Source organism: Aspergillus piperis (genome assembly GCF_003184755.1).
Source record: "Aspergillus piperis CBS 112811 unplaced genomic scaffold BO85scaffold_6, whole genome shotgun sequence".
Taxonomy (NCBI): Eukaryota; Fungi; Ascomycota; class Eurotiomycetes; order Eurotiales; family Aspergillaceae; genus Aspergillus; species Aspergillus piperis.
Genome location: NW_020291596.1, coordinates 476,020 through 491,933, shown reverse-complemented (window position 1 = coordinate 491,933; position 15,914 = coordinate 476,020). Strand labels below are relative to the sequence as shown.

General features: G+C 47.4%; 7 protein-coding genes and 1 non-coding gene across 8 annotated transcripts; 4 read left to right on the top strand and 4 right to left on the bottom strand.

Annotated features, from left to right (window-relative positions):
- The first annotated feature begins 8 nt into the window (after positions 1-8).
- On the top strand, positions 9-1,595 carry BO85DRAFT_418120 (type I glyceraldehyde-3-phosphate dehydrogenase). Its single transcript, XM_025657803.1, has 5 exons — positions 9-201; positions 257-823; positions 881-995; positions 1,055-1,262; positions 1,316-1,595. Exons 1-5 carry the CDS (start codon positions 114-116, stop codon positions 1,412-1,414), a joined length of 1,077 nt encoding a protein of 358 aa, XP_025516967.1. The 5' UTR covers positions 9-113; the 3' UTR covers positions 1,415-1,595.
- Positions 1,596-2,043: 448 nt separating this feature from the next.
- BO85DRAFT_448023 (uncharacterized protein) lies at positions 2,044-3,060 on the bottom strand. Its single transcript, XM_025659841.1, has one exon. It carries the CDS (start codon positions 2,662-2,664, stop codon positions 2,296-2,298), a length of 369 nt encoding a protein of 122 aa, XP_025516966.1. The 5' UTR covers positions 2,665-3,060; the 3' UTR covers positions 2,044-2,295.
- A 9-nt stretch (positions 3,061-3,069) lies between these two features.
- BO85DRAFT_448022 (FAD/NAD(P)-binding domain-containing protein) lies at positions 3,070-3,852 on the bottom strand. The gene is made up of 2 exons (XM_025659840.1): positions 3,654-3,852; positions 3,070-3,604 (listed from the first exon to the last, which is right to left on the bottom strand). The coding sequence occupies exons 1-2, from the start codon at positions 3,830-3,832 to the stop codon at positions 3,538-3,540; spliced, it is 246 nt and encodes an 81-aa protein (XP_025516965.1). The 5' UTR covers positions 3,833-3,852; the 3' UTR covers positions 3,070-3,537.
- A 1,465-nt stretch (positions 3,853-5,317) lies between these two features.
- BO85DRAFT_t119 lies at positions 5,318-5,432 on the top strand. Its single transcript has one exon. It is a non-coding gene; the product is annotated as a tRNA-Leu (tRNA).
- A 1,265-nt stretch (positions 5,433-6,697) lies between these two features.
- Positions 6,698-8,748, bottom strand: BO85DRAFT_369440 (Ser/Thr protein phosphatase family protein; the record flags this gene model as incomplete). The annotated part of the gene is made up of 2 exons (XM_025655920.1): positions 6,698-8,358; positions 8,427-8,748. 2 exons carry the CDS (start codon positions 8,746-8,748, stop codon positions 6,698-6,700), a joined length of 1,983 nt encoding a protein of 660 aa, XP_025516964.1.
- Positions 8,749-10,265: 1,517 nt separating this feature from the next.
- Positions 10,266-11,728, bottom strand: BO85DRAFT_448021 (alpha/beta hydrolase). The gene has a single exon (XM_025659839.1). The coding sequence runs from the start codon at positions 11,556-11,558 to the stop codon at positions 10,596-10,598; it is 963 nt and encodes a 320-aa protein (XP_025516963.1). The 5' UTR covers positions 11,559-11,728; the 3' UTR covers positions 10,266-10,595.
- A 164-nt stretch (positions 11,729-11,892) lies between these two features.
- Positions 11,893-12,623, top strand: BO85DRAFT_511562 (uncharacterized protein; the record flags this gene model as incomplete). The annotated part of the gene is made up of 1 exon (XM_025664607.1): positions 11,893-12,623. Exon 1 carries the CDS (start codon positions 12,171-12,173, stop codon positions 12,621-12,623), a length of 453 nt encoding a protein of 150 aa, XP_025516962.1. The 5' UTR covers positions 11,893-12,170.
- A 921-nt stretch (positions 12,624-13,544) lies between these two features.
- On the top strand, positions 13,545-15,587 carry BO85DRAFT_511561 (uracil phosphoribosyltransferase; the record flags this gene model as incomplete). Its single annotated transcript, XM_025664606.1, has 1 exon — positions 13,545-15,587. One exon carries the CDS (start codon positions 13,545-13,547, stop codon positions 15,585-15,587), a length of 2,043 nt encoding a protein of 680 aa, XP_025516961.1.
- Between the last annotated feature and the right edge of the window lie 327 nt (positions 15,588-15,914).

Genomic DNA, 15,914 nt, shown 5'->3' with positions numbered 1-15,914 from the left:
CCTGGGTGATGGATATAGAAGCCAATGCTTATACTAGAGAATTAATCCACTATTATCAGCACAATAATATCTCACCAGACTATCCTTGAACATTACTGCGTATCTACATAATCATGGCTCCCTCCACCAATGACTCGCCTCTTGGTATCTCCACCTCACCATTTGCCTGCAGAGTAGGCATCAACGGCTTTGGACGGATAGGTATGTTATTATACCTTCTCAGGTAACAGTACAACCCACTCAACATCATTCCTAGGCCGCAACCTCCTCCGCGCATCCCTCGTCCGCTCAGACATTCAGGTCGTCGCCATCAATCACACATGCGTTACAGTCGAAGACCTCATTTACCTCATCCGATATGACTCTTCCATGGGAGACCTTGACGATGGAACATCTATCCAAATAAAATCCGAAAACCTCATCATCATAGACGGCAACCCCATTACCTTGACCTCTGAGCGCGACCTGAAGAAGCTTAAATGGGATGCCCTGGGCGTCGACTATGTACTCGAATGTACAGGCAAATTCACAAAGTCGCACCAAGCTATAGAACACATCACCTATGGAAAGGCAAAGCGAGTCCTGATCTCTGCACCCTCGGATTCGCCCACCTTTGTCTATGGCGTTAACTCCAACTCGTACCGTCCTACTGAGGAAAACCTGGTCATTTCTAATGCCAGCTGCACAACGAACTGCGTTACGCCGGTGTTGAAGGTGCTTCATGAGAACTTTGGTGTCGCTCAGGGATTTTTGACGACTATTCATGCTGCTACTCGGTCTCAGCAGGTTCTGGATGGGTATAGCAAGAAGAACCGTCGGCTTGGTGAGTTAACCATTCCACACAAGTTTGATCGAACGGAACTGATTGCTCTGTTTGTAGGTCGTGGTGTCTTCAACAACATCATCCCGACAACTACTGGCGCTTCAAAGGCCGTTGCTTCAGTGCTGCCCGAGCTAAGCAGCAAGGTGACGGGCGTGTCGATCCGTGTCCCGACGTAAGCTCCGCTCGGTTGCTCGTTTGATACCCCCCATTTGCTGACTGAGTTGAACTCAGACCCAATGTCTCAATGATCGACCTTACAATCAGCACCGAGAAGCCCACATCCCTCTCAGAAATCATTTCTACCTTCCGCGTCGCATCCAAGTCCAGCATGGCTGGCGTGCTGAGAGTTACAGATGAGGAGCTCGTAAGCGCTGACTACAATGGAAGCCCATATAGTGCTATCATTGATGCGCCTGCATGTTCGGAGCTGAATCCTCAGGTGAGTAGGCGCAGTGGCCTTTATTGATCTGAGGCATGCTGACTCGTTTATAGTTCTTCAAAATCATGGCATGGTACGATAACGAGTGGGGTTACTCGAATCGTCTACTGGATCTGGCGACACATGTCCACGCTGCTCAGAACATGCAATAATGTTCTAGATTGGATATAGTAATTTTTTGAGCATGGAAAATTAGGGCGTTAGATGGTAAGTTTACTTGTGTTTTCGTCTATATGACTCCTACGAAGCTATCGGCATGGTATCGATTTTGATGATTTAGACTATTTTAGCCTGGTAATAGATAGTATTTATGACGAACACAATCCTTTGTGGATTCTATGATTCTTCTTTTCTAGATGATCTCCAGCTTTGGCTGGCCTGAATGCCGCTTTATTGTTATTGTAGACGGCTAATGTTGGGCGATGGCCTGTATGAGACTATGAAGTAACCACCTCAAAATATATCATCGGTTAAACCGGGCACAACATGATCATAGCGCCTCAGCTTTTTCTGGCTCAAGCAATTCAGGATCAATCGGCAAACGTGCAATGAATAACTGCGCGACAATTACTAGGCACCTCCACCGCCTTCAACAATTTGTCCCTTTGATGTTTTAAACTCCGTGGACCCTAGGCGTCCTGACCCTATCTGTTCGACTTTTCCGGACTGTCTTGGCGATAAGGGACAAGATCTGGGACTGGAGCTCGGCAGTACAATAGTATTCAATTAACATGTGCTCATTATATTCCTCTATTGATAAAACATGAGCACATACGACCACAGGGTGTGGAAAACAGGGCTTCCCGTCCGCTCAGCCGTACTTAAGCCACACGCCGGGAGGTTAGTAGTTGGGTGGGTGACCACCAGCGAATCCCTTCTGTTGTATGTTTTTTATCTTTTATTCATGGTCTTTTTTTGGCTCGAAACGCAAAGAATCAATCAAAAATGAATTCAACCGAGTGTAATACAATGAGCACTTTACACAACTCGCAGAGGAATACATCCACATGGTATGCGCATGGATAGACGACCGTCAGGGATAGTAGGTGCCAACCACAAGAGGGTACCCAACTCCACTGGGCCACTTCGTCAGAATAGCGTCTCTCGCGACTTCAGCCTGGGAAGGGTTGATGAGAAACCCAGATCTTCCAAAGAGGTCAATTTGCTGGGTGGTCCAAAACCTGCAGCCTTCTCCTGCAAAGTTAAACTCATATTGATGACGCTTCTGGCTCAGTATTAAGTTGAGGAAATCTCGCGCTCTGCAGCCAGGGCGAGCGTCCATTCGCACGACTTTCTGTGCCGTAGTCGATATTGGAACAGTGTGCTCTAGATAGCTAATGATCAAAAAACCCTTACTGCCGTTAGGGTTTGTGGCACCAGGGATACTGTAGGACGGAGTCATGTCAAGCTGCACCGACGTAGTATCCGTAACATTGAGATAAAAGCACCAGTGATTGCCGCCATTTTCAAGCGGGTCATGGGCGACGACATCAACCCCCCGAACTGGAAGATCCAGCATCGTCTCCCTGTCTCGTGCGGGGACGAACTGCAAGGGCTCGAAAGGAGGCCTTTGATAGTTCATCTCGATAAAGTAGCACCCACGGAGTTGAAAGGAGTGGGGTGAATTGAAGCGGAGTAAGCCTCGGCGCGTGCGCGGCTTCGATTCGATACGGACTCTGGGGTTTATGGGTAGATAACCACTGCTGGCCTGCAAATGGCATCAACTGGATGTATTGAGCTTGGTTTGGTACAAGCCGTTAATTGTGTCTTTCAGATTAATCCTTATAGCAATATCAACGTAGACAAAGTAAGAGCCAAGACCGATAACTACACGGCTAACTAACTAGTTAACTCGTTGCCTGTTGTGTCACATAGTGCTAGACATGTTTGCTTGATTTGCACCGCTGCAGTCCCGATAAAGTGAATGTGACCAACTGAACACCCATGGATCCGTTCCCAAACACCCCGACGCGCCTTCCTGTTTCCTGTGAACCCAAAGAAGGCGGGCCAGTTCCCAGTGTGATGCATCTCGCCTTCATATGTCTTGAGCCCAGGGATATCAGGGTAATTGATTTTAGATAGCAGTCCCACAGTCATCACGTTATATCGGGATGTTGACCGAGGACCGGCTGATAGCGAAGGAGTCCAGAAGTTATCAACGTCATCATAAATGGCTCTTTGCACTTACGTGTTAAATTGCATATAATTTCGTAGATCATGTCTGTCGACAACATGCCTCAGATTAAGCCAATACTTCGGGCTTCTCTAAATACTCTCACTTCCAAGGATATTTGAGGAGATCCTCAAGGTCCCACGAGTATTGGTAGAAATAAGATCGTGTACTGGCCGTGCCATGAGCATACTCCTGTGTGTCGTGTTGAGTTGACTTACTCGGGCAATACACCAGGATAACGATTCCAATACCATGTTCCTCCCACATCAGGTGCAGCTTCAATGACCTTGACAGATAGCCCTTGGTCTGTGAGCTTCTTGCACATGTAGATACCTCCAAACCCGGCCCCTACGACAATCGCATCAACGTCGGGTCGAGCTGGAGCATACACAGGCATTGTCAAAGAGGCTTTTACGGCAGTAGACGGATTTCTAACAGTCAAAAAGGATTGAAATAGCACTCAGAATACAGACCGGCCTTTATCTATTTGTATGTTGTGTGTTTAAGGATGAACGCACAATCTATCCACTAGCAGTCGTAGATCTTCACCACTCCCCAACCCCTGGCATCCCCTCGAAATATCAGTCGGGGTAAGTATGTAGCCGTATAGATATGATGAGCGGGTAAGTCTAGCCGCGGCGGCCTTGCATAAATGAATATAGTCTCATTGACGCAGCTTCCACCCAAGGCGGAGATCTGCAGCGCGCTGTCAGTTTACTCTGCCAGAATATTGCTTCTCCTGAGTCTCTGATCATCGCGCTATATGCGACGCGGTGAGAACGGAGCGGTCCTACTCCTTTTGGAGTCGTTTGCATCTGGACTCTGTCTTCCAACTCAATACCAATTATGCTAAATGTCAAAGACTTCCAGTCTCCCGCCTTGGCAGCTAATACACTCCTGGTTTTGCAGAAAGCTCAATGGCACCCCCAAAGATCCGTCTCAAGTTTTTCCTTCGACACGTAGCCACTAGAGGTTTGTGCAAGAACCATACCATGCAGCAAGAACCCCTTTCCGCGGAGTCCACTGACAACACTACCACAGCTTTAGCAACACCTTCAGACCCTTTACTGGGATCCCATTTTCTGTCATGTCTCCGTAGATCACCTGCCAGCGCTGTAGGTGTGACAAAGGAGGTGACAGCGCCCACTGGAATGCCGGAAATACTCGCCGCCAGTCGAGATTTACGTAACATGCCAGTTACTGCATGCTAGGAGGTGATCTACCCGGTTACACCTGTACCACCAGAAAAGCCCGAGATTGAACTGACAAGTTTGATCGCCCCGCGTGTTTTAACTTCTGTCAAGGTAGCAAAGTTGGTTTCCCTGCGAAGTAAATGTAGCTTGACTAATTCGGTTCATGTTAGGTTCATGAATTGCCCTCGATTCAATGTCAATGACTCAGGAAAATACTGTTCAATATGTTCTCTATCCTCGAGGTCGAGAGACCTCGAGGTGCTTCCTCAAAATTTCTATTTTTCTGATATAAAAAAGTACCTAAAAAACATACAACAGAAGGGATTCGCTGGTGGTCACCCACCCAACTACTAACCTCCCGGCGTGTGGCTTAAGTACGGCTGAGCGGACGGGAAGCCCTATTTTCCACACCCTATGGTCGTATGTACTTGGTTCCATTCGCTATGGATACATAAACTCCCCTGGGAGTGATTGGGTCGTTGATTCTCTGCTTTGGTGTCCAGTTTTGGTTCATATAAATGTACAGTACAGACAGGGGTATTAGCACGTAAAATGATATACCCTAGCAAACACAAGTGTTTATTGGGGACAAAGAAATGGTTCGAGATAGAGCCCGAATAACCGACTACGGGTAGTTCACACAGTTCAAAAACTGATGTAGGATATTAAACGGCCCAATAGTATCTCTAGGCAAGATGGCCGAGTTGGTCCAAGGCGTCAGGTTAAGGTCCACCTTAATAACCCAGCTTCCCCAAGCTTCCTGATCATCGTAAGATGGCGTGGGTTCGAATCCCACTCTTGTCATGCTTTTTGGCGGCGGTGGTACCATGATAGAGGGGTTCCACTGCCGGCACTGAATTGAGGATAATTCCCGGTATTTTCGTCTTTTACTTTTTTAATTTTTCTTAAATCATTGCGGCACAAGTAACAATTGCTTCAGTCGTTGCGATTCAATAGCAGCCGTGGGTGTAGCATCAACATCAACAAAATTCCCCTCATATGCAGACGCCGGTTACATTATCCACAACATATTTGGCCATCATGTACATCGTAGGGCTATCAGCATTCTAAACGACCCAGAGACCAGGCTTAATTGAAGGAAGCCCTAGAGCCTTGCATAGTAAGCGCCCGTAGGTGCTTATCCATGTGGTAATTCCTCTGAGTTTCTGTACTCGACGCTCATGACAGTGACATGATTGTTCTTCCCATATTGATTCGCATTTGACACCTTGTCAATATGTAAAAGCTCGTGCAGCCAGACCGGGGCTTGATTATTTTAGTATGTATCCGGATTCGCGGCTATATTTGAATCGTCATACTCGCTTCTGTTCGTGTATTGCAACACCTTATCGACCCTCTGTAGGCCGAAGTACTCTTTGCAGATATTCATATACCCCTCGTCACATTTGATGTTCCTTTGGCCTGCTACGCATGAATTTGTGATGGACAGTTCGAGTCTGGGTCATCACAGCGGACGGACAGTCTCTAGTCGAGCCAATTTGGAAGCCAGCCGGGCTGTATGATGGCAAGGTTCATGAACATCTCCTTGTAGGTTACATGATTATAGAGCTGGCATCTGCCGAACCGAAAGCTGGGCAAAGGACGAAAGGAAAGCATTTCCCAAAATTAGTTTCAGATGCTACATTGAAACAGCTTCCTCTTCTCAACGGTTCAAAACCTCAGGCAAGCTGGCTGACTTAGAATTTAGTTCGTGATCATGCCTACTACTAGGTGGCACGGCTGTGTCTACTTATCACTGTTTGGAGTTGAGAGTCTGCGATTATTTCCTCGATACCCTTGCCTTCCGGCACCATCATCAAGCATATTAACGGAACAAAACTTTTTGATTGTATAACGTCTGATGCTCCCATTGTAGGGAAGCGACAATGCCTGACAAACGTAGCACGATTGGGACGACCCGATAGATCTTAATTCGGAAGAATGTCTTACAGATAAGCGCAGGCACACGCATTGACATTTATCTAGTCACCAGTGAATCCACTCCACAGATTCAGCCAATGCTGCAATATGTCACCTAATCCCACCCATCCTCCCCTCCGCTCATCTAATCATGGCCCGATCTCGCAGGTAGGCTTCTCACTCCAGACCGTCTTTGCATAGACCTGCAAGAAATCCCTCGTGGTAAATGACTCATCCATGTAGGGCTTGACGACCGGGTCTTTGAGACCAAGGAGATCTATAATACTTTTTTGTATGTCAATTGTAAAGACCACGTCCACTGTCTTCGTCTCGTTCTCATCAATGTTTCCCTTGACTTGCATAAAGTACGGATGCGGTTCATTTTCCAGGCGTGGGATGTGCAGCGTGTCATCGCCGCAGTCCTCTGGGTTGACAGAACAATCACCAAAATCATCTTTTGTAACATGTCCAGGGTTGAGGTTGTCCGGGTCACTTGCACGACTGGTAAGCACGCTTTGCTGAGAAGCGCCCGCGTATCGACCGGTAGACAATCTGACGCTGTTACTGCCACAGTCTTTCTTTGGCTCCTCATAATCTGGATCAGATCCCTTTCGAGCGTTCAATTCCCCCTGAAGTTTCTTTGTTACGTCATCATAGGGAACATCTGCAATATAGTAAAATATGTCCGCGTACGAGCTAACAGTGAACGCGTCCCCAACAGTGAACGGACCCTGATATAAATCGTAACGTATACCGTAGGTGTTGAAGATAATCAATCTGGCAGAATCCGAATTGTTCCCATGCACTGTTGCATTCAAAGCGGATCTCACCAACGTATAAATGTTATCCGGGCAGTTGTAAGGACTCGCCGCAATGTAGTATGATTGGGGAGCGCAGCCAAGTTCTGTGGTCAATTTGTATTGACTTCGAGTGCCCTCGATATCATTTGTGAGATACTGTCCGGTAGGTGTATCAAAGCTAGCAGGGACGTCAGGGCCAGTTGCCCCTAAAGCATGGTACGCGAACGTTTGGCGGTTGAAATCGAGGTAGCGACGGTCAAGGCGAACCGTTTTATCCGTAGTAGAAGACGATGTTGAACCGTGCGGTGTGCACGTCCTTGTGGGCATGGGAACATCCGTCAATGTTTTAGATCCGTTCCAAGTGTCCGAGGGCGCCACACCGCTGAGAGCAAGCCATCCCACTGTGTCAGAGTATCGGCCAGATTCGAGGCCAGACGATCCGCTGTCATAGCATGTGAAGTTGCGCACGTGTGTATGGCCACCTAGAACCTGAAGGGGAATCTCAGGCTTGTTCTCTCTGAACCAGTCCTTCATACAAATCAAGGGATTTTGGTCTCCATGGTATTTGGTTTTGATCTTGCAGCTCTGCCCAATATCAGCATGTCCAATAAGCAGATAGAGGTCCACAGTCTTGTTCATTGCGTCGTTGAACCATTCTTCATTTGTTATCTCTTCTTCTCCCTGGACATAGAGGCCTGGAGGGGAATTGAAGTCCTGAAGAGTGAATCCGAATGCCATGATCCGCAACCCGTGATTTGTAGTAATATATTTGTACTTTTCCCCAATGGATTTATTTTTGCCATCCTCTTCCACAAGAACGTTGCTGGTTAGATAACGATCCTCGTAGAAGCTCACTAAGTCATTTTCTATCTGATGAGTAACGTTTGGATCATAAAGATCGTTGTTACCGATGGTGAGTAGGTCATAGTGCAGATAGCGGAAAATTGGATTAGATAGCTGGCCTTCGGGAGTTGAGACATCACTGAGGCCATTGCCAGTCACAATGTCGCCTGGAGAGACTGGGTTAGTTGACTGGCACACTATATAAAGAGTCCAAGACCGGTAAGAATAGAAGTACCAGTGTCCACAACGAGAAGATCAACGTTTTGTTCATCAGCCTTGTCACGCATGTGCGTCACAAACGAAACAAAATCACCCCAATCAGCACCGTAATTTACCTCATTCGCATGCCCTTCGAGCCATCCATGGGTATCAGTTGTATGAATAAAATTTATCTCGCCCCAAGGAAGAGGTCTAGTGGGCCAGTGTGTCGTGTTGTGTGAATCGTGTTGCATCCGAGGAGCTATTTTCGGGGATTTTGACCGGTCGGGTTCTCTATCCTGCGCAAAGACAGCTGGAAGGGCAATTGCCGCCGTCCATGCAAGGGCTGAGAAGGCCATTATGGGCTCTTCAGGAAGCCAGGAGGCTTCAGGAACTGCCAGGGCTCGTTGGAATGACCGGGTGCAGCGTGGCTCAACGCAGGTGAAGCGAATTGACTGATTTCGCTGCAGGATTCTTCTGCCAGAAGATGCTTTTATGTTCACTTTTGTGCTGCCATCCCACGCTTTTCAGTTTTGGTAGGACGGTAACCATTGCTTGGGGGTGCCAAATGGACGTGTCATAGCCGGCATTTGGTAGCATTTCATTAGCACGACCAGCGGACCGATAGATTGCATTGGGAAGTCAAGGACGTTTTCGTCCATACTGCTACTAACGCTATAGTTTTATCCTGTGAACTGTCATAACTTAATTATATCAGACTTCTTCTGCAACCATGGGCCGGTGGACGGATCCGATGTTCCAACAGCGATCTAGGCGTAGTCCGGCTACCATGTCATAACCTTGAAGCAGACTACAGACGTCCAAATGGTCAATATTCTGCCCAAAAACCACAAGCTTCCGTGAATGCTCCACATGAGCGTGGCTAGCTCCCGTGGAGTGTATTTCTTGAGTTGAGTTCTCGGCGGTTCATCTCCACAACAGCAGGCCGAATCTAGCATCACGTTTGGCTCGGGATGTAGGGCTGAAACCCAAAACTATTTGGCATACCCAAATCTCTTTCAAGCTGAGAAGCAGAGCGCAAATAGACGTGACGATATTCCATCGGATTGCCATTGACGACAAAACTTTACATGATGTATTTCCTAATTGCGATCGGAGAGAACTGAAAAAAGGAAGACTCAACCTGTATCTAAAGAACAAGCCTAATTCAAATAACTCTGACTCTTTCAACGAAGAGCAACTTGACGAGGTATGCTCCGGATGGCTGTTAAGAACTACACCCCTCCATCACAGTAACTAGTAAATAGTAACAGCGTATTATATCATATTTGTACCCATTGAACACATCAACTCCACTTGATTCCACCCCTTCCACCCTAACTTTCTAATTGACAGACACCTATTACCCATCCCTTTCTGTAATTACAAATATGTAATATGAAAGAGAAAAGAAGTAAAAAAGGAAAAATAAAATAAATAAATAAATACAGGCGGCATCAAACTTGTCGAGCTGGGGTGATCCAGCTCCGATATAGGCCCGCGAATGCCCGATGGCCATTCTTGACTAAGCGGGCCAGTAAAACCACTCGGAAAAGGAAGACGAAGATGAGAGAGAAGACAGGGGGAAGACAGTATCGAAGCCAACAGTAAGCTACAAAAACGACAAGCTCATTTCAACGTTTTATATCGAAACATTGGCAAGGCAGCCCAAATTTGAACTGCTTCCCATGAGTTTTCGGTTGGGTTTGTCTGTCACCCGTCGGCAAGGAAAAAAAGTTGTGAATGAAACGCACTTGCTTCCATGAACTACGTACTAGTGCGAAAGACATCAGCATATAAAGAAGATATCAGTTACATGAAGCACCGCTGTACATCTCAGCTGAATGATCAAGGGATCTAAAGCAATAATGCGTGCCCTATGGGTAAATATATACTATCCGAGCAGGGTCGGTGGCATATAACATCCAGATATACATATTGCTAGTATTTCTGCACCTGAACGAGTAATCATCAGGTATATTGGCCACTCTCAATACGTAACGTTAGTTAGTAGTGAAGAAAAAAGTAATTATACTAGGCCCGGTTTCCTTGCGGACAATGTCCCTGCCTATCGTAGAAGATAGTAGTATTGAAGTTCAATCTTCCCACCTAGCGCTTGCACTGGTTTGATGCAGTTAGATCTTGACTATGGGCGATTTACAATACCGAGGAAGTAAAAGCGAATCCAGACCGAACCCATGGATGTCTATGATGAAGCCCCCTCTGAGCACTGCCTCACCCAGTCTGCAATCTTCGGTCCAACCTCGTCTCCTGGCAAGCCGATAGACAATGCATAGCTAACATGATTATGACCAGGCAACACCTCAAAGCGAGGAAGACGGCGGCGACGCTCAGCATACAGCCTCGCAAAGTCCAAGTTTCCTTGTACGCATTCCTCGAAATCCCACTCCGCCAGCATTAAAAACAGCTCGGGTGTCGGCACGGAAGCCACATCCGCGTCTTCAACGGACGGCAAATCCTGGAACATACCGTACGCCGATCGGGATTGAATAAGACTATGGTCCGTCGTTCCATAATACTGCTCCATGCTCTCGCGTCGACCCTTCTTAGTTAGGTCATACTTTAACGCCGCGCTGAGAAGCAGGACGCCGCGCACCAGGCTCTGTCCTTGGTCTGACTTCAGGTTTCCCGAGAAAAGCGCCATGGCGAGGTGGCCTCCACCTGCACTTTGGCCAAGCGCGAAGATGGCATTTCGGTTCCCTCCATACTGATGCACTTTGTCATGCAGCCACGAGAGAGCAGAGGCGACATCGTCCTGCCCGTCTGGGAATCGAGCTTCTGGCAGTAGCCGGTAAGTCCCCAAGACGCCGATCATACCCTGAGATGCGAAAAATCGACCGATATTTGCGTGCATGTGCGCAGTGATAGAATTATCGCCCAGCTTAAATGCACCGCCATGAAAGTAGACGACAACAGGCAGAGTCGCGTTGGTTGAGGTAGCATCTGCTGGCCAGAATACATCCAAGCGATGCCTTGGATCTGGGCCGTACTTCACATTCTTCTCATACTTGATTGTATGATCTGGATTCAGAGGGCCAACGGATAAATGCTGGGCTTCAAAAAAGTCCTGACAAGCAGTGTTCACTGACCCGTCCCACCGGTCTTTGAAGCCGAGGATGAATTGTTGAATTTCGGGCGCTAAAGGCATACCGTTCCCAATGTGTGGTGTAGAGTGGATACTGTTTCCTTTTAGGCAACTCAAAATAGCTAGCTAGCCCTTCACAAACAAGCGAAGTATAAAGAAATTGGATAAGGATTTGTAAAGAAAGACAGATGGTGGGGTCGAGGATGGGGTTGGTAGTGACAGCCTTAACCAAGACAGACAGATGAAGTGAAATGGGGTGAACTGAGGTGGGGTTGGGGAATGCTCAACCCCGCATCCAGTGAAACAAGCAGCAAAGGAGGAGCCAATGAATACTAGTAGTGCATATTATCGAAGGTATCATTGAGTGCACATTCACTATGTAATTAAATCACTGTGGGCAATGTTCACGGAGCTTGCCTGCACTAGATAGGGAAGGTTCTGAAAAGATCAGTTAATCCGGTACGCCCTGGTTCGTATATAAGGACATCATCTTCGCACTGTCTTGTTAGAAAGATCCCAAACACAATCAAATCAGTCTTTCCTTCCTACATCATCCAGATATTATAAGCCATAGCACTCCATACCAAAGACACTCTTTTCATTTCAAACACCATTCCGCTACCCATCTCTCATCCTCGACTTTTTCATGAGAACCATAAGTGCGACAAGACCAGAATGTCAAGCAAATTACGCCAAAAATGGCATACATTCCTTAACCTCCCCCGCCAATCCGACATTACATGGCACAAAAGTCGTCTCAGCGAAGAGCTTTCCGAGTGGCGCAAGGCAACTACACCCCTGGCCCGACTAAGCGAGACCTCGGACGTCCTATTCACAATATCTCGCGCCGAACATGATGGATTTCCTATCCCTTTTCGCCCTGCTTGGTCGCGGACGTATAACGCATTAGCCAGTACCTATATGCTGGGCAAGTTCACATCGCGATGGTATTTCTATCGCGTGGCTGCGTATTTCGCCGGAAAGCACGACTGGAGGGGCGTTAGAGAGGTGGTGAATCCGAGGAAGGGGATGAAATTGGATGAAGTTGCAGACAGACATGGCATAGATAAGGCAAAATTCGGTAGAGTTGGAAGACTATTATTATGGGCATTGCCAGTCTTTCCCTGATCCATGTTTGTGTCGGGGTTGGATAGTGTGGTGAGTGATATACTACTCCTGTGGTGAAGCTATTGTGATCCATACTGACTGAGATTTCTAGCTGCTTGAAAATCCATAATTTGGCCCAGAAATTTGACGCGAAATAGAAATGACAAGGATTAATTGTCAGGGATGACTATTTGTGTTCTTGCCATGCGATGGTAGTCTTTGATATAATTGTTCCTTATGGTGCGACCTCCAGACGAATTGCAAGTATATTTGGATATATAAAAACCTCCAACTTTGTGCTCAGAAAAAGCTTTTGGACCCCATGTGTGTCCCTCTATATACATAACAACAGCATACGAGCATTATATTTGTTCGTCTCTTGTGATGCGGCCTTCAGAAGAATTCCACATATATCAGGATACTATATAAAGGTGCTCCATATTATGCAGAAAAGGCTTCCGGGCCCAATATGTGGTGCTCTGTATACAGAACATTGGCACAAGAGCACTACCTCTGCTAAAAAGCACCTATAGAAGTCAATTGAGTTGACTATGGGAGGTACCGTATTGAAAACACTGATGACTCCATTCACAGTTCAATCATGACAACAATGCAACCGTCAACTGTAGCTTCGTGGAATGACCCGGAGCCCCTATATTCAACGAGCCAAACATTTCCAGCGCCGAGACTGTTAATGAAAAGGATTTGTCGTTGAGTGAACCTAGGCACCGACGATACCCTTGCCTATAAAATCCCCCAGCACCCCAAATTTAGTTCTGTCCTTCTACTGGTACCTCTGACGACTGAAATCTCATTTTCACACGTTATTGGTACACCATACAATTCTTCTTATCTATAGCCCTTTATCCAGATCCGACCATACCCCCCTTCGTCTCTACTTCCCTTCAGCTTTAGACTGTTTTCATTATATCTCATTCGACAATGCAGATGCCCACCTCGCCAGAAGACGAGAAGTGCCCTACCGTGGCACCCATGTGTCCCCCGGTGGCCGCCCCCAAGGTCATCGGACTCTACGGGGTGCCGGGGGCTGGCAAGACTTTTCTAATGAACAAACTGAACCAGCAGCTTGATGAGGAGCGTTTTGCCTTTTTTGAAGGATCCGAGGTCATTGCCTCTGTAATTACCGGCGGGCTGGATGCATTTAAAAAGCTCGACGAGTCTGAAAAAGCCGAGTATCGCAAGCGGGCTGTTCAGAAGATCAAGTCAACTTGCAGCGAGACCAGGAAAGTTGGGATTGTTACCGGCCACCTCAGCTTTTGGGACGACGAAAGACGTGACCACCCCATGAAAGTCGTCACTGAGGATGACTTGGATACCTTCACTCATATTTTGTACCTCAATACTCCGGTGCATATGATTACCGAACAACGAAAAAAGGATACCGAGAGACTACGACCAAGTGTGTCGGAGCGTCGTTTGTGCGAGTGGCAAGATTACGAGATAAAAGAGCTCTCTTCTCTTTGCCTGGAAAAAAACATTATGTTTGCTCATGTTTGGTCCGGTTTGAGCTGTAAGCTGTCGACCTTCATTCGTGACATTGAATGTCACGATGAGGAATATAACATGGCTGTTGCCAATGAACGTTTGGACAAGATTCTCTCTAACCATAGCGACAACGTTCAGACCGTCCTGTTTGTTGATGCAGACAAGACGCTCTCGGAAGACGACACCAGCGAAACCTTCTGGACGATGTTGGAAGATCTCAAGGGCGTCCATAATCCTCTAAGACGGCTCTTCAACAAGATGGGGTATTCGTATGCCGCGTTCAGACAGGCTATGATGTACTATGAAGATCAGGTCTGCGATGATGACTTCTCTTCTATCTGCGACGATATTGCAAGTGAAATCAATCTCTATCCCCAGGTTTCCCTGCTTCTCAAAAAGGCGGTCGAACACAAACACGTTTGTCCCGTTATCGTCACCAGCGGCCTGCGTCTAGTCTGGGAGAAAGTCATTGAGAGAGAAGGGCTCGCTAATGTCGTTAAAGTCATCGGTGGTGGCCGTATCGACGACGGATTGGTGGTTACCCCTGAGGTGAAGCGAAGTTTAGTTGTTCGTGCCCAAACAGTCCATGGAGCCCACACCTGGGCGATCGGGGACAGCCCTATTGACTTGCCGATGATGTTGGCTGCAGACAAGGCGGTTGTCGTGGTGGGTAAAGAACAAACGCGAAGCAAGAGCATGGATGGCGCTTTACGTGATGCTATCCTCAATGATGGGCTGCAGGCTAGGCAGGCCTTGCTGCCCTACAATACTCTGAAACCACGACTTGACCTGAACATACTCCCTGTGATCCATTTAGAAGACGAAAATATCCAAAGCTCGATCTTCCGCCACTGGTTTCGATTCTACCACGCGACCGATGATAACGCTTCTAAGTTGTTGAGTACTCCTATGGGAGACGACGCCATCCGCGGGCCGGCCCTCCAGGATGCTCATAAGAAGGCTGCTCACTATTTGTCCACAAAATACCTGGCAGAGATCATCGGACTTGAAACGTTCCCCGTACGCCACCCTCAAAACAAACACATCGACGGATATAGGCTTCTTGACGAAGGCCAGACGTTGATCGTGCCGCTGATGCGCGGTGGGCTGCCCATGGCAAACGGTGTTAACGAGGTCTTCCCAACTGCTCAGCTCCTGCACGCCAAGTTCCCCCACGACGTGAAGAGGGAGAATCTCGAGGGCATCGTCACTGTGATCTTGGTCGACTCTGTTATCAACAGTGGCAAGTCCATTGTGGAGTTCTTGCAACGTATTAGACAGATTAATGATGCTATTTGTGTCATTGTAGTTGCTGGCGTCGTGCAGGACCAGGCCCTCAAAGGCAACAGTCCTATTCGTGCTGTCGCACGTTCAATGGAGGTTACCATTGTCGCTCTTCGGGTGTCAAAGAATAAGTACACTGGAAAGGGAACTACTGACACCGGCAATCGTTTATTCAATACGACTCAATTGGACTGAAGAAAAGGGTTGATTATACTACTTCGAGAACACGGCTCACGAGAAATAGATTGTTGGAGGATTGACTGACGAACAGCGATGACGGATTTTGGCAGAGGCGCCTTTGTGTTGGTTTTGGGCAAAGCAGATGCTTGCGGGACGATTATAGTACTCAATCTTCTCTTGGTTCCCTTCGGTTGAGAAAAACCATGGATTGTATTTAAATAGATGCGGTCGATGCTTGGGACAGCCTTGCAGTGAATTCTTCCAGGACATTGTAATAGTTGTTGTGGTTTGTGGCTGAAGCAGCGTCGGGCGTTGTCTTTTGAACCGCCTTAGTGACTGGTC

Coding starts and splice junctions, on each gene's coding strand:
- BO85DRAFT_448021 (XM_025659839.1), bottom strand. CDS start 11,558: ATGCCTTTAGCGCCCGAAATTCAACAATTCATCCTCGGCTTCAAAGAC.
- BO85DRAFT_448023 (XM_025659841.1), bottom strand. CDS start 2,664: ATGACTCCGTCCTACAGTATCCCTGGTGCCACAAACCCTAACGGCAGT.
- BO85DRAFT_448022 (XM_025659840.1), bottom strand. CDS start 3,832: ATGCCTGTGTATGCTCCAGCTCGACCCGACGTTGATGCGATTGTCGTA. Junction 3,605..3,653: donor TATCCTGGTGTATTGCCCGA/GTAAGTCAACTC, acceptor TGGCACGGCCAG/TACACGATCTTATTTCTACC.
- BO85DRAFT_418120 (XM_025657803.1), top strand. CDS start 114: ATGGCTCCCTCCACCAATGACTCGCCTCTTGGTATCTCCACCTCACCA. Junction 202..256: donor CAACGGCTTTGGACGGATAG/GTATGTTATTAT, acceptor CATCATTCCTAG/GCCGCAACCTCCTCCGCGCA. Junction 824..880: donor CAAGAAGAACCGTCGGCTTG/GTGAGTTAACCA, acceptor CTCTGTTTGTAG/GTCGTGGTGTCTTCAACAAC.